The 16,633-nt window shown below is 42.1% G+C and overlaps 1 protein-coding gene across 3 annotated transcripts in view; it reads left to right on the plus strand.

The window, feature by feature from the left end:
- ASCC3 (activating signal cointegrator 1 complex subunit 3) overlaps positions 1-16,633 on the plus strand; it is an 825,088-nt gene that overhangs the window by 329,450 nt on the left and 479,005 nt on the right. For all 3 annotated transcript variants that reach the window (XM_073589497.1, XM_073589498.1, XM_073589496.1), the window contains exon 13: positions 5,637-5,708. In XM_073589497.1, the coding sequence (XP_073445598.1) occupies positions 5,637-5,708 (72 nt within the window). The remainder of the gene's footprint in view (positions 1-5,636; positions 5,709-16,633) is intronic.

A 16,633-nucleotide genomic window follows, 5' to 3' on the forward strand; every position in this document is an offset into this window, starting at 1 on the left:
TCAATTCCCGGTAGTCAATGCAGGGTCTGAGACCACCATCTTTCTTTTCTACAAAGAAGAAGCCAGCTCCAACTGGTGAAATGGACGGTCTAATAAACCCCTTTTTTAAGCTATCAGCTATGTACTCGTTCATAGCCTGACGCTCTGGACCTGAGAGATTAAATATTCTCCCTTTTGGGAGACGGGCATCTGGAATCAGATCTATAGGGCAATCATACTTTCTGTGAGGGGGTAGCTTTTCAGATTTTGCAATAGAAAAGACATCCTCAAAATCTCTGAAGGCAAACGGTATGTGGAGGGGTTTAACTTTAACTTTGTTTACTGTTAGCGACATGCAGTTTTCCTGACAGTGTGAACTCCAGCGTATAACATCGCCTAGGTGCCAGTCGATGACTGGATTATGCTGGCGTAGCCATGGCATCCCCAAAATGACTGCAGCAGACAAATTATCCATCACAAAAAATGACATAACCTCGGTATGCAATGCTCCCACCGACATAGTGATTTTGTCAGTAACAAATTTAACCCCCTCCTGGACAATAGATGTGCCATTAATAGCCGTAGTTTTTATAGGGGCATTAAGTCTTAATAGGGGTACACCGAGACTTTTAGCAACCAAAGAATCCATAAAATTCCCTTCAGATCCACAATCCACATATGCGTTCACACACTGAGATTTCTGACCAAAAGAAAGGGCAATAGGCAATAAAACTTTAGCCGCATCTGCGGGCAATACCTGTGCCCCTGGGCAACCATAGCCAGAGTTGCCCAGAGGCCGATGTCTCAGTAGTATGGATCTCTGACGCTCAGCTCTCTCTCTGAAGGCTCCAGACTGCAGCATACTGGGGCAGGAAGATGAAAGTGCTCCTTCAGGCTGTGCACTGAACCAGGTGTTTAGGCCAGAAATCAGCTCAGTCAGAAGAAGGGAGAGAAAAAAAAAGTTCAGGGAGACTGCTTTTGTATATGCTGGATATATACACAAGAAGCAGTTTTTTTTTATATGGCCGGATATAATGTGACGTCCGCCTGCGGGTCTGGGCTGCAGCCAGGCAACACCCCGAGAATCACTGATACCCTTTACCCCTATACAGGGATCTGGATTTATAGCAGAGCCCAGGAGGCGCTGTCTGAATAGGAGCAGTGACCAGAGCAGGACGGTCGCCAGAAAGGTGTTCCAATACAGGACACAAACGTGGAGATATGCGAGTCTAAACCAGTCGGGCAGCAATGGTACAAAAACGGTAGACAGAAGCAGAGTCAGATTCAGGCCGAGAGTCATAAACCAGGAGAGTAGCAGAGGTACAGAATCGTTAGGCAGAAGCAGAGTCAGATTCAGGCCGAAAGTCATAAACCAGGAGAGTCGCAGAGGTACAGAATCGTTAGGCAGAAGGAGAGTCAGAAGTCCAGGCCAAAGTCAGTCAGTCAGTCAGAAAGCAATTCACACAGTAACACACAGGGGAACCAAGAATATATCCGGCGAACAGCCGTCCCTGAGTCTGACGATAAAGTGGCGGTCCGGCGCCTCCTAGAGGCCGCGACCGGAACAGCAGGCCCTAAGTCTGGCGGAAACGTGACAAGCATGTACTAATAGGGCACTGTTTTTCCATCTTTGGGGTTCCCATATACAGTGGTATTTAAAAGTTTGGGCACACCTGATCAAAATTACTGTAATTGTGGACAATTAAGCAACTTGAAGTTGAAATCATCTCTAGAAGGCCTAAAGTTAAAGATGACACACTCCTTGTCATGGGTTTACCGCGTCAGAGAGAAGCTAGAAGTCTGCAGCATCTGATTTCTCCTACTCCTGCACTATTTAGAAGCACTTCACCTTCTTATTAAACATCCTAAATTTCTTTTAGCAGTGCAGGGGTTAGTTAATCTGCTCAGTTGGGAGCTCCTGGAGCCTTAAGGGGGCTTTACACATAGCGATATCGCTACATGTGATACTTGCCTCCGACCGGCTCCCCCGCTGGCTATCGCTGATCGCGCAAGATCGTCCACGTCCATTTCTCGTCGTCGGCTTCCTGCTGGCGCCGACGAGCGAGCTATGGACGCGGGCAGAAGACCGCCGTCATCGCTTCGTCTGAAAGATAAGTATGACCGCCGAGCATCACAACATCGCTGGTGTGATCTGCCTATTTGGCAGCTCACTAGCGACCATTTAGCGATGCACTAGCGTTCCTGACCGGTCGTATCGTGGTCGGGATTGCTGGTGCATCGCTAAATGTAAAAGGGCCTTTAGGCTCTCAGCTGTGCACTGTTAGCCACTCCCATCTCCCATATAAATTAATCCCTAGCTAGCACTTCTTATTATCAGAGCAAGCATGTGCTGCATGGCTGAAGGTTGTTTGTTTATAGGAGAAGGCGGTTGGTGGGTTTATCGCTGATTGTTGCTAAGTTTTGAGTGTGTGATATTTCCCTTTCTTCTCCTACTTTGGTTTAACCCCATCCTCCACTCCCCTGTGCATTCCTCTGCTGTATGTGTGAGTGCATTTGTGCGTTATGGAAACAGCAAATAAGCGGGCACCGCTAATAGTAAAAGATAAATACAAAGGGGTGCAACCAATATGCCTGAGTACGTGGGTCATAAGAAAAGAGAACTAGAAGACGCAATAGAACAGTGCACACACCATGCATAATAAGTGAAAACAACTTTATTGGAAGCAAAAACTTCTAGACAACGTTAAAAACGCTTAAAACATGAGTATAGAAAAGCATGTAGACATAATAAAGACTTACGATTAGAGTGCAATTATAGACGGGCTGAATGAAGTAAATAACCTCTAAATCATAGACCGAGATATCATCCCAATACATATAAATAATAAGTGACAAGCACATAGTAGGTGTTTTATGCCAGAACCTTATATACGTACATCCTTATCAATACTAACAGTATGTTTGAATCCTCATCAAGAGACTGCAAGATTCTAGACAAAGTGGAGAAACAATTATCAATGGAATATCACCAAGTGCTTCATGCTGCCCATATGAAAACAACAAGCAAAGCCTCATTTATACTTGCCACTGAGTGAGGTAAGGGAGAACCCGTGCGTTCCGCGTCCCAACGCGTGTCACTAGTCCATTTAGCTTCGTCAGGAAAAGTCGGTATAACATCAGTCATGTCTCTTATTTATATAAATAAGTGTACTTACTGTTGTTTCTATGATCGCAAACACCTGAGGCGGCAATCAGAAAACATACATCCTGGCAGTCAGAAGAGGAAAAGTGCAGCGCCTGCACAGTAAATCAGTATGTGTGCCAAATGTTTAGGCTGTGTGTACTTGCCTACCACCGGGCGGAAGTCATCAATGCGCCTGCACATGTCATGCAAGTGCGTCATAAAGCCATCCATCACCCGACGGCCCGTGCAATATGCGGTCATGCGTTCCAAGTGGACCGTAAAAAGGTAAATACGTTACACCAGCCAGATAAGACCAGTGCACTTGCTGTAATAGTCCTACCAGACCAAATGACAGCTGTAATAGTTCCCATTCCAATACAATTCACACCGATACCAATCCCTGGGCACATCTCCACACGAGGGTGAGAGATGTGGCGAGGACAAAAATATCCAAATAAAGCATTAAATATGCATAAAAATACTGAAAAATTTACAAAAATATATAAAGTAATAATTATAATCAAAGAATAGGAGAATAGTGATATAGATAATGAAATGTAAAAAGATATCAAAAACCTGAAAGAAAAGACATGGCTAATAAAACACTAATCAAACTAAAACATCATGCATGATATAGGAGGGAACCCCAAGCTCTACCACTTGTGAGATGGTATACGGGTACCCACAAGTACACACGGCCTAAACGTTTGGCACTCATACTGATTTACTGCGCATGCGCTGTGCTCTTCCTCTTCTGACTGCCAGGATGTATGTTTTCTGATTGCCGCCTCAGGTGTTTGCGATCATGGAACCAACAGTAAGTGCACTTACTTATATAAATACGAGACATGACTCATGTTATACCGACTTCACCTGATGAAGCTAAATGGACTAGCGACACGCTTTGGGTCGCAAGATGCACAGGCTCTCCCTTACCTCATCCAGAGGCAAGTATGCATTAGGCTTGGCATGTTGTTCTCATGTGGGCAGCATTAAGAACTTGCTGATATTCCATTGATAATTATTTTCCCACTTGTCTAGAATCTTGCAGTCTCTTGATGCAGATTCAAACATACTAATATTATTGATCAGGATGTATGTATATAAGGTTCTGGCATCAAACACCTACTATGTGCTTGCCGCTTATTATTGCTATGTATTGGGATGGTATCGCTATGATTTAGAGGTTATTTACCTCATTCAGGCCATCTATAATTGTACTCTAATAGTGAGTCTTTATCACGTCTGCACCCTTTTTTACTCATGTTTTAAGTGTGTTTAACGTTGTCTAGCACTTTTTGTTTGCAATAAAGTTGTTTTCACTTATTATGCATGGTGTGTGCACTGTTCTATTGCGCCTTCTTGTTCTCTTTTCTTATGACCTACATTTGTATGTTAGGTATTTTTCGTTACCCCTATTTGTATTACTTTGTTAATCTGGTTGGTGTATTATGGTTCACTACCACTCCCCTCTTCCCTGGGTGGATGAAGGCAAGGCGGATTAAGGAGCTAAGGTAAGGTACGTGCCCTGGCATCTTCACCATCAGAAGTAATTTGGGAAACAGGGCGAGCTAGGGCGCCCCTAGAGTTAGGGACAGGGATGGAGTACCTCGACCTGGGACACACGGCAACAGAGTTGTGACATTCTCTTTGTATTTTAGGCAAAAAAATGTATATTTTCATCTTTTACATATTAAAAATTACAAAAAGGAAAATGCGCCAGTGTAAACGTTTGGTCACCTTGCACGGTTAGTACCTAGTTTCACTCCCTTTTGAAAGTATCACAACTTGTAAACGATTTTTGTAAGCCAGCCAAGAGTCTTTCAGTTCTTGGAAAATTATTCCAGTTCCGTGAATTTCCTGGGTCGTCTTGCATACACTGCTATTTTGAGGTCTAGCCATAGAATTTAGAATGTTGTTCAGATCAGGAAACTGTGATGGCAATTGTGAAACCTACAGCCTGCTCCTTTTAAGGTAGTCTGTTGTAGATTTTGATGTGTGTTTAGGGTCATTATCCATTTGTAGAAGGTATTCTCTTATCAACTTCAGCTTTTGCAGATGGTGTTAAGTATGCATCAAGAATTTGTTAAAATTTCATTGAATCCATTCTTCCCTCTACTTGTGAAATGTTCCATGTTCCATTGACGAAATGTTCTTTTCCTGAAATTCTGTGCTCTTTTTTCTTCATGCATATGTTTGATCATTGTGGCCAAATAGTTCTATTTTAACCTCATCGGACCACAAGGCTTGTTTCCAAAATGCTTCAGGCTTTTTTAGATGTTTTTTGCATACTTCTGACTCTGAATTTTATGGTGAGGACGCAGGAGAGGTCTTCTTCTGATGACTTTTATATGAAGGCCATATTTGTGCAGGTGTCCCTGAACAGTAAAACAATGTACCGTAATTCCATAACTTTCTGAAGGTCTTTGCCACAGAATTAGTTAAGTGTATAATTCACTAAATTTTTAGTTAAACTTTCAGCATGTAAATGTTTGTGTTTCAATTTTTTTAGACACAACAACTCCATGACATGGAAGAAGTCTGCTACGAGAATGTTCTTAAAGAAATTAGAGCTGGTCGACAGGTAGGAGGAACCATTTACGTAGAATATAACAAATCCTGGAGAGATCATCATCTGTGTTTTCTTGTTAAATTTTAGCAAAGCGAATAAAATGAAGTTAATTTAATTATTTTTTTTTTATTATATAAAAGGTCAGGTAAGCTGCAGAACTTAACAATCCAATCATTATTACTGTATTGCTTATATTTACCATTTGCAGTTATAGGTCTTTACTTATTGGAGTTTCTAAGAGATGCTAAGTCCAGTTTCATGTGAATGTATTTGATTTTCCAGGACTTTTTTCTGAGCTCTCAAAACATCCGGACAAAACATGCTAAAAAGGAATTTACACCTTTAAGGCTGTGTCCCCAGTCTCCTATTTAGAAACAGACGTCAAATCCAAGGAACGGAACCGAACTTCAGACTTAGTTTAATTGTAAGTTTCTTATTGCATCATCAGGGCTTCAATGGAGAAACAGTGGCAACATTTCAGACACGTTTGTTCTTCTTCAGGCTTAATGACGCTTTAACTGCACATTAGGTTGGATGTGCGGTTCCTTCTCTTGGATTTGACATGTGCTTTATTCCTTGGGCAGTAATGACAGAACCTAGCCATCCACTAACATCCAGTGAATTTAGGGGTGTGCACATTTTCTTATTTAGAAGCAGATTATAATTACTGTATATACTCGTGTATAAGCCGAGTTTTTCAGCCCCTTTTTTGGGCTGAAAAAGACCCTCTCGGCTTATACACGAGTCATACACCTGAAAGCCAGCTAGGCAGGGGGAGCAGGAGACGTGATACTCAACCCTCCTGGTGTCTGCATGTCCGGCTCTGCTACATCTCAGTCCCGGCATCTCTATCTCCCTTCCTGTCTTCCTCCTGTGCGGTCACATGGTACCGTTCATTAAAGTCATGAATATGGACGTGTCTCCACTCTCATAAGGGTGGAGCCACATATTAATGACTTTAATGAGCGGTACCATGTGACCGCACAGGAAGAAGACAGGAAGGGAGATACAGACGCCGGGACTGAGATGTAGCAGAGCCGGATATTCAGACGCCAGAAGGGTGAGTAGCACTGGGGGAGGATGAGCCAGCCATGCCATAAAGCTGCCATAAGGAGAGGTGAGTATGTCATTTTTTTTTAAATCACAGCAGCAGCATTATAATTATATGGGGCATATATGGAGCATGTTATGGGCCACCAATAACCTTTGTGCAGCATTATATGAGGCATATATATTAATATGGAGCATGTTATGGGCCACCAATAACCTTTGTGCAGCATTAGTATATGGGGCATATATTAATATGGAGCATGTTATGGGCCACCATTAACCTTTGTGCAGCATTATATGGGGCATATATTAATATGGAGCATGTTGCATTTCCCACCCTCGGCTTATACTCGAGTCAATACGTTTTCACAGTTTTTTGTAGCAAAATTGGGGGGGGTCGGCTTATACACGAGTATATACGGTATATACCTGCTTCTTACAACTGAATGAATAATACTTTCTTTGGATTGTATTAACTAGTCACAGTTTTAAGAATCATTTTTAATATAATGAGAATTGATTACTGACTTCTAGGCGATGTACTTATCCAGTGATAATCACAAGGATATTCAACATTGTGTATTATTATTTGTGATAGGGTCATCACATGATCAGGAATGAACAAAGAACTTGACATAAAGAGGAATGAATAAACTAAGCTTTTTAATAAATTTTATAACTTTTTATTGTGGATGGAATAGGCTTTATTTGCAGAAACATGATAATCCTTTTTAAACTCGGCATTTAAGCTGTGTATATTTGCAAAATATTAGCTCTACGCTGTGTTCCCACAATTGGAGTAGCTATGAAGTGATGGCACAACGTATTCCCTTGTGGCTTACTACACACCACTTGAGCCTTCTTTTTCTTGGATACTCATGAGTAAATTACACCAACCAGCAAAAAGCAAGGCCTATGTAACGGAATCAATACTATTTCAAACCAGCCGTGTGCGCTATCTGCCTGTGTCATGTCCTCAACAGTGCCCTGTTAGAGCAGATGAGCCGTATACACTACAGTATTAATGGAGGTGTTGGCACTGTTGTGCTCTTTTTCTGTCAAATATCACCCTCATATAGCTTACCATTATCAGGATATCACTAATCATCTACAAACTGAGATCTTTTTAGATTCCTCATTAAGGCTGTTATAGCCTGTAGCTCCATATTTATATATCGCTATATACTGTATATGCAAAACAGAATACTTACAAGAAACTATATGCCAGATCTGTGCCCCGGGTTACAAATTTTAACCCTTTTGTTGCCATGTCTGTACCAAATGGTACCTTCATTTTCAGGATACAGATACAGGTACATCTAATGGTGGAACAGGAATCTATAGCTTTCATTCAGCCCATGCATCTGAGACTCATTGCAGCAGGTGGGATGATGTCACTTGATCACACCTGCAGCGGGGATTCTCATTTCATACGTTTTACATTGCTCTTGTGGGGGAAAACTGTGGGGACATCATACTGTGTCTGTCACTGTGGGAGCTGTGAAAGCCATCATGGTGTGTGTGGCAGGGCTCTGAGAGCATAATATTGTGTTGAGGGGCTGTAGGGAATCACACTGTTTGGAGGGTTGTTGGAGCCATCATACTGTGTGAAGGTCTATGGGGGCATTCATATTGTGTGTATATGTTGGAGGGCTAAGGGGACGATCTTTCTGTTTGGAAGACTGTGGGGCATCATACTGTTTATGGTGGCCATCATACTCTGGGGAGGGCTGTGGGGGGATCATAAATGCTTGACAGGCTGTGGGGGATCATATTGTGTGGAAAGCAGGGGGACTGTCATGATCCCAGTGCAGGTTTTGACCTGCACATCAGGGGTTAATGTCTTGAGACCAGTGCAGGCTTTGACCTGCACACCTGGGGTTAATTATTGTGGCCTCTCTTTGGTTCAAGGAGAGCTTCTTATAGCCCTGGGAAACTCCAATCCCCGTCAGTTATACTTTTGCCTTTGGCCGAGTGTGGTGACTCCTGTGTGCCTGTGCTTTCTGATTGTCTTCTAGCTTGCTTATATGGTTCTGACCCAGTTCTGTCCCCTGTTGTGTGTTTGTCTCTTGATTCTGTACTGTGCATCTGCTTCTCTGGTTTCTGACTCATTGCCTAGGTCCTGACTATTCTCTGATTGCCCCTCTTGTACTGTGCTACTATCTCCATGTATGACTCATTGCTTACATTCTGACTACTCTCTGCTTATCCCTCTGGTACCGCGCCGCCCTCTCCGTGCATGACCCCCCCCGTTTGTCTGACTTGAGAATCCCTGTAGTAGAATCCTGCATTCATCTCCTGCAGGACGCTAAGCCCCGCCCCCTGCGGTCACATGATCGTAGGTCATTCACTGCTTGCTACTTTCAGCATCCCAGGTCCTGTCTGCCTGAGCGTTCCCTGCAGTATCTGACCCCGGGCCCTCCCGCAGTGTGGGTGAGTCACCCTGTTCAGCAGTGGCAGTTCGCCGGCGCTGACAGGACCTTGACAGGGACATACATTTGTGAAGGACTTCATACTATTTGGGTTGCTGTGGTGTCATCAAACTGCATGAGGGTTCTTACAGTGTTGGTGACTGTATAGGAACCATACTGGGTGGGGACATCATACGGTGTGGGGGTTTCATACTATAGGGGCCATCATACTGGGTGGGGAGTTGAAGGTGTTAACTGGAGGTATCATACTGCAGGGACAGCATACTGTGTGTTAAAGGCATCGTTTTGCGAGGTGGTGACTGTGGACATCATACTATGAGGGTGAAGCTGTTGATTAAGCGATAAGGGCTGAAAATAAGGAGCAGAGTGGTTAAGGATGGTTTCACATTTGCGTTGGGCAGAGCTGCGGAGGGCTGCATAATTCCTCCGTTTGACACTGCGCCGAACGCAACATGTTGCATTTTCTTGCGGTCAGCGGTAGAGTTACTTACATGACTCACAACGGTAACGCCCCTCTCATTTATAAAAAGCTGTGTAGTCAGATTCTCATGCAGATCAGTGTCTGGCCCATAGTCCTGAACAGCTCATTTACACTGATTTTTCTGGAATAAGACATCAGTTCGCAAATCAAGGTATATTATTCAGCTTCCTATTACCTACTTGCCCTTATAGACAGCTTAGGAGGGTTTATCCTACTGACAGGATTTCCTTGCAGAAGTAATCTTAAGACTAAGTTCACATGTAGCGGAATTACCGCGGAAGTTACCGCGAGAATTCCGGAATTCCATTCCGCAGGAAAATTGCATTTTAAATTCCCGTGATTTTCCCGTGGAAAAACTAGCGATTTGCAAGCGTAATTAGCTTGCAGAATGCTAGCGTTTTCCAAGCGATCTGTAGCATCACTTGGAGAACTGATTGACAGGTTGGTCACACTCGTCAAACATAGTGTTTGACGAGTGTGACCAACTTTTTACTATTGAGGCCGCCTATGCAGCATCAGTAGTAAAAAGATCTAATGTTAAAAATAGTAAAAAAAAATAAAAAATCGAGTTATATTCACCTTCCGACGTCCCGCACAGCGTCCCCAGGCCTCCGCGATGCTCCGGCAGGTCCTGTTCCCAGTGATGCATTTCGGCAATGACCTTTGATGACGTTGCGGTCTCGCTACAGTATCGCGAGACCGCAACGGCAGCAAAGGTCATCGCAATGCATTACTGAGAACAGGACCTGTTGCGTGTATCGTTGAAGCCTGGGGACGCTGCGCGAGACATCGGAAGGTGAATATAACCCGATTTTTTTATTTTAATTCTATTTTTTTTACAGGGATATGGTACCCACAGCCCAGAGGAGAATCTCCTCTCCTCCTGACCGTGGGTACCATCCACAAATGCTCTGCTTACTTTTCGCATGGTGGGCACAGCCACATGCGGAAAGTAAGCAGAACAATGCATTCCTATGTGGGCGGAATTGCCGCGATTCCGCAAAATTAATGAGCATGCTGCGGATTTTTCACCAATGCGATTCCGCGGCGGGAAAATCCGCAGCATTGGCACAGCATTGCTGAATCCCATAGGATTCCATGGGATGCTGTTTTTTTTCGTTTTCGCGGCAAAATCGTGTGGTAAAAACAGCCGCGAAAACGCGAAAAAACCTGAACGTGTGAACGCAGCCTAAAGTAGACAAACTTAAGAAAGTTGAAATGAAATTGTGATGAAGGCTGCAGTTGCTCTTTAACTACTTCTGGACCCATCTGAACTCCCCATATAGAAGGCAGACACAGCTTGTTACCATGTTTGCCTTTTCTGTAGCTGGACAAGTGATATGTTTACAGTGTAAAAAATTCTATCTGCGTTTTCTCCTCCGTCATGTGATCTCTGGGTGTAAGGAGGATGGAGCACAATGACCTTATGGTGAGGTATGATATGTAAAATAACTTCAATGTAATAAATTGTGTAAATATATAAAAAACAGGAAACATTTTTGTAAAAAGTTGCTGTCAATCCAAATCGCATTTAACAGCCGTGCTCTTGTTAGAAAAGAAAACAAAACAACATGTCTGCTGTATATACTTAATTGTTGCGGGAAGGGAAACAAATTTTAAAATGTATTTCACTTGTCCTTTTTTATCAAAAAATGGAGTGTGCCAATAACGTAAAAATTAGGTTCCACGTATCATGTGAAAAGATGCAACAATTACTTGCATATCCAAACAGGAAAAAATGTTACAGCTCTTTAAACCATACATGCAGGAAAAACTGAAAATATGCCTGGTCTGGAACGGGAGTAAATGGCAAGGTCTCCAGCTGGTTAAAACATTGAGTTTGCTCACTTGTATATACTGCAATCTGTTCATAGCTTTTCTGTAGGTAACATGATGATATTTCTTATGAGTGTGTGATTTGTATTACTACTGTATGCCTGTGCTACATGCATTAGTAGATATAGCCTGTGGCAGAGCATTTCGAGAAAAGTAATCTTGCAGGAAGGCCAAATCCTTGTAGTCACCTTTCATAATGAATAAATATGATACTATTAAGTAGAAATGTAGTGGAAAAACAGTAGTGCGAAATGAGCGGCCAACAGGCAGGCCACAGCAGAGCACTTAACTGGACTGCAGAGGAAAGCAGCAGGTATCTCCCTTGATTTATTCTCTATGTGGAGTACTTAGTAAAGCATTATTTTAAAGGCAGGACAAGGCCATGGCTGCAAGTTAATTTAGTGCCAGGTTCTTTAGTGGAGCATTAAAATGAACTGAATGCGACTGCTGCTTTGCATTGGATTTTACACTGTAAAAGGCCTATTATAGATGTCAGTGGCGGTAGTTCACTTTCATTTACATATTTGTAATGCATATTTCTCCTGCGTGTAACAGCAAATCATGAAAATACAGAACTGGTGAGATATTCATGTCCACCCTTTACAATTGTATCCCACTCAGTGTAGTGCCATTAATTAGATCATACTTAAAGTAGAAACTACCTTGCATTTATGACATAGGGGCAGAGACGCCTCTTTATTGGCAGCTGACTGAAATAGAAGAGGTCATTTATCATTCTTCACATGACGGCACTTATTGGCTATCGTCAAAGATTTACATCCTACCACAGTTTTGAAACCATAGAATATATGGTATTGACTAGATAAAACCATCAAACTTGTTGTCACACTATCAGTTATGAGAAATTGCAGCATATGTGGTTAACGTAAAAGACTATCAGATGTAAGATCTAAAAACAAATAAAATATATCGCTAATGAGTGTTCGTAGTGTTTATAGACCACATGTCTGATCACCAAGAGACAATGGATTGGAGTACGGAATAAATGCATTATAAAGCCGTAAGATTTTTGACAATTGTCTGACATTTTTACCTCTATTTGTTTTTTAAGGACTTATGCAGACATCCATGGATCTTGGTCCGATCACGAACTGCAAGGCACGGACATACCTGAGCCTGACAGCCTTGTAGAAATATATGAAGCCGCCATGCTCCGGTTGGCTGATCTGCAGCCAGTCTGTGCATTGCAGTCTGTGATTGGACCTGTACCCACAGAAGTCTGCATGGGCCATAACATGGAAGCTACATGGCAACTTGATGCACTTGACAGCAATTCTCAAACAAGTCACGTCACCAAAAATATTTGTGCAACTTGTCTGCCACTTTGTCAATCCACAGTTTTAGTACTATTGGTTTGTTGTAGAAGAAACCAGCTAGATCACCAGCCAAGTCACAACTTGCAGGTGCATGAAACTTACATTGAAGTCTATGGTGAGTGAGTACTGTGCAACTTGCATCCAGCCACAGAAAATTGAGCATGTTTGCAAACATTTGCTACTCTGTATCTCAGATGCGTTAGGTTGCAAATGGCAATGTAACACCGAATCATTAGCTGCAATATGGCTCTGTGGTCTCTGTGTTACGCGATACATGTTGCCATGTATCCCTATCCTTGGTGCAAAACCACTGTCAGCTGAAACCTCAGTTGAAAGGCTATGGGTCGACAACTGTTTCTCATGCAGGAAATATGTGCCATTATAAAATGTACTCTGATGTATCTATAAATTATCTTAGAAGATCGTTCAGGAGAACAGAGATAAGAATTCAAAACCCTGCTTTCCGAAGACCTTGACAAAATGGACTGTTTTCTGCGAATAACGCCTTCATTCCTCTTGGTATCTGTTTTGATTGTTTTGATCTATTTGTCTATTGTTATGCTGTAACTAGATGGAGGCCCGATGCTATCGCATTGGGAGGGTGGTAATGTCACGCTGGGGGCAGGCTTTGTAGCGTTGAGAATCTCTCCCCCCTCATGTGCTCACCCACCTATCCACTCTCTCTTTCCCCATGTGCTGACTTCTCCCGTCTGTGCTCTCTTCTTTGACTCGTCTACCCCATATGCTATCCCCCTTGTCTGCTGTCTCTCCTTCCTGTGCTGTGTTCTTCCCTCATGTGCTGTCCCATTTGAGCTGTCTCCCCCCTGTGCTCTCTCACCCCTATGTCTGACCATGTACAGAACATACCACAGCTCCTGGGCAGGGGAGGAAGCAAAAGACAATACTGACATTACAGCAGGAGATCCCAGAGGATTCTTTTTGTGAGCTAAAATATTGTTTAAAAACAGACAGTGAAATATTTTACATCACAAAATGAATCCTCTGTGGGGTGTGCCTCAATTAACCACACCAGAAGGAAGTCTAATACTTGTTGAGCTGTGGCGTCATACCCCCCCACTATGCTTCCTGGGAGAATCTACTGGTGACCCGCTTGTCTGACTAGTCTCCCATGCTGCTGAGTCCCCGGTGACTATTAAGCTATGTTTTTATCTGAAAAGCCGCAGTTAAATATATATTACTGAATTCATGCAGCCAGAGTGATACATGCTATCAATGGATTGGGCAGCACGTATCAGTTGTCAGATTCTCTTTAATTCTCTTTTCCAGAGACTTTGATCCGTTTAGCCTGCCTAGTTTACAGTAGTTTGTTTTTATCCAGGGAAACAAAAACACAGCAAGCTGCACCATTTTTCCATTAAAAAAAAAATGGAAACTCAGTGCAGCAGATCTGCATTTCAGCCACCCATTGAAAACATGGGGGTATTGAACTGATCAGTTTCTTCCCATTTACTGCTTCTTAAATGGATAAAAAAGAGTAATGTAAAAGCTCCAGTATGAACCCAGCCGTAAAAACGGGCGATATATGCAGGATCTCATGTTTACATGCAAACTAATGTAAAAAAAAAAAGTCTGTACAAAACCTTGAAGGTGCAATCTAAATTAACACTTCAAAGAATGTTTGACCTTTCTATTGTTACAACCCAGAAAATGTGCTCCTTATGGTTTTATCTTTAGCTACACGCTTACAGCGAGGAGGGGCAGGGGCATTTCTGATAGATTAGCACTCCCATTGCTCCAATTCCTCTGGGCTTCAGTCCTAGCCCGTTCAGTTTAAATTCCCAGGGTGAAAATGTTGCACAACAGAGCATACAATTAATGCTTATATGCATTTTTTCCCTGATCTATTCCATGTCCAGTCTTTTGTCTTTTGCACTGTATGGCCAGCCCCCCTGCTTTTGATTTATAACTAGGATTATCTCTTGTGTACTGTTCTCACAGTGTCTCCATCGCTACTCATTAATGTGCCGATTTTATCAGGCACTATATCAATATATCTCTTTCTTGTTTTACAAAAGTATGATAACCATGTGGTACCATATACTCTCAGCATATTCACCTTACACCACCATAATACAGCATTTATTAGGTTACTATTAAAGTTGAGTTACTTTATAGTTACATTTTGAGTTACAATATGTGTGCTACCAAGTCAAAACGCTCATCTCATACATTTCAAAATGCACCTCCTGTTTGATCAATTTTTGCGCAGAATTATCTGTAGTTGGAGATGTGTGGTCTTTCAGACGCCATACAGTATGTGTCTTTTCACAATATGCTCTGTATTGCCTCTTGGAGATATACTGTATGTCAGGAGGATCTCCCGATGCAAACCTTATAAGCTTACATTGGTATGCATCTCCCATAGACTTCTATTGTAAAGGAACATGTACCCTGTTATATACTGTAGTTTTTCTTTTTCTCTGGATTCGTCTGCATGTAATAACAAAGTCTTCCTTTCTGTTCTATACAGTCAGAAGAATAAAAGTATAATGGCCCAACCAACAAAGGACATTCTCTTTACCTTTGTTGGTTGGAAGCCAACTATATCTTAACAAACCACATTAAAAAGGTATTCTGATTAAGTATGCATTAAAACTGAAGAATTATTGCTAAAGATAAAAACTGGTAAAAAACCAGGGCTCAATATACAGCAAAAATAAGATTTAGATGAATGTTAACATAGCTCTATGGCATCCATTAGATGCACCAATTCTGGCACTTAGCCTCGGTTCTACCCGATTACCCTGGTGTGGTGACAATTGGGATAATAGTGTTTGGGGTTGATGTCGGCTGTGTAATGTCAGCTACCAAATTTATGGAGGAAGATGAGACCAAAATTGAACTTTTTGTCCACCAAGATAAATTTTGTCTGGCACCAAACCAACACAGCTCATCCCCCAAGAACATCATCCCCACAGTGAAACGTGGAGGCAGCATCATGCTGTAGGGATGTTTTTTGGCAGCATTGACAGGAGGGAAAATGGTCCGAGTCAAGGGGAAGAAGGATGGTGCAAAATACAGGGATATTCTTGAGCAAAATCTGTTTCAGTCTGTCAGTGATTTGAGACTGGGACAAAGATACACCTTCCAACAAGACAATGGCACACAGCATACTGCTAAATCAACATTCGAGTGGTTTGAAGGAAAGCGTGTTTTGGAGTGGCCTAGTCAAAGCCCAGATCATAATCCAATTGAGAATCTGTGGGTCAGACCTGAAAATTTCTGTTCACCAGAGGAAACCATGTAACTTGAAGGAGCTGGAGAAGTTTTTCCTTGAGGAATGTGAAAAACTTCCAATGGCAACATGTCGAAAACTAATAGAGATTTATCCAAAGCAACTTTCAAATTGCTGCAAAAATAGACTCCACAAAGTACTGACTTTGGGGGGGGGGAATAGTTATGCACAATGAAGTTTTTAGTTATCCTTCTTGTTGTTTGCTTCACAATAAAAAGGAAACTAAATATTCACAGTTGTAGGCATGTTCTTTACATGAACTGATGCAAAAAAAAAATCCAGGTTGTGAGGTGTTAAAACACAAAACTGCCAAGGGGGTGAGTACTTTCACAAGCCACTGTAAGTGCATTTTGCTGCATTTTTGTTGTATTTTTACATGACTTTTTATTACAGATATTTTTCCACACTTACTACTATGGATGAAATCTTAGGAAAAAACTTTGAAAGAATTGACATGCTGCAGACTTAAATCTATAGAAAATATGCAAGTAAAAAATAAGCAAGTGTGCAAGAGAGGTCAGGTTTCTCAATCACTCTACTGGCAT

The sequence above is a fragment of the Dendrobates tinctorius genome, unplaced genomic scaffold (genome assembly GCF_039654945.1).
Source record: "Dendrobates tinctorius isolate UK_male_01 unplaced genomic scaffold, ASM3965494v1 ptg000111l, whole genome shotgun sequence".
NCBI lineage: Eukaryota > Metazoa > Chordata > Amphibia > Anura > Dendrobatidae > Dendrobates > Dendrobates tinctorius.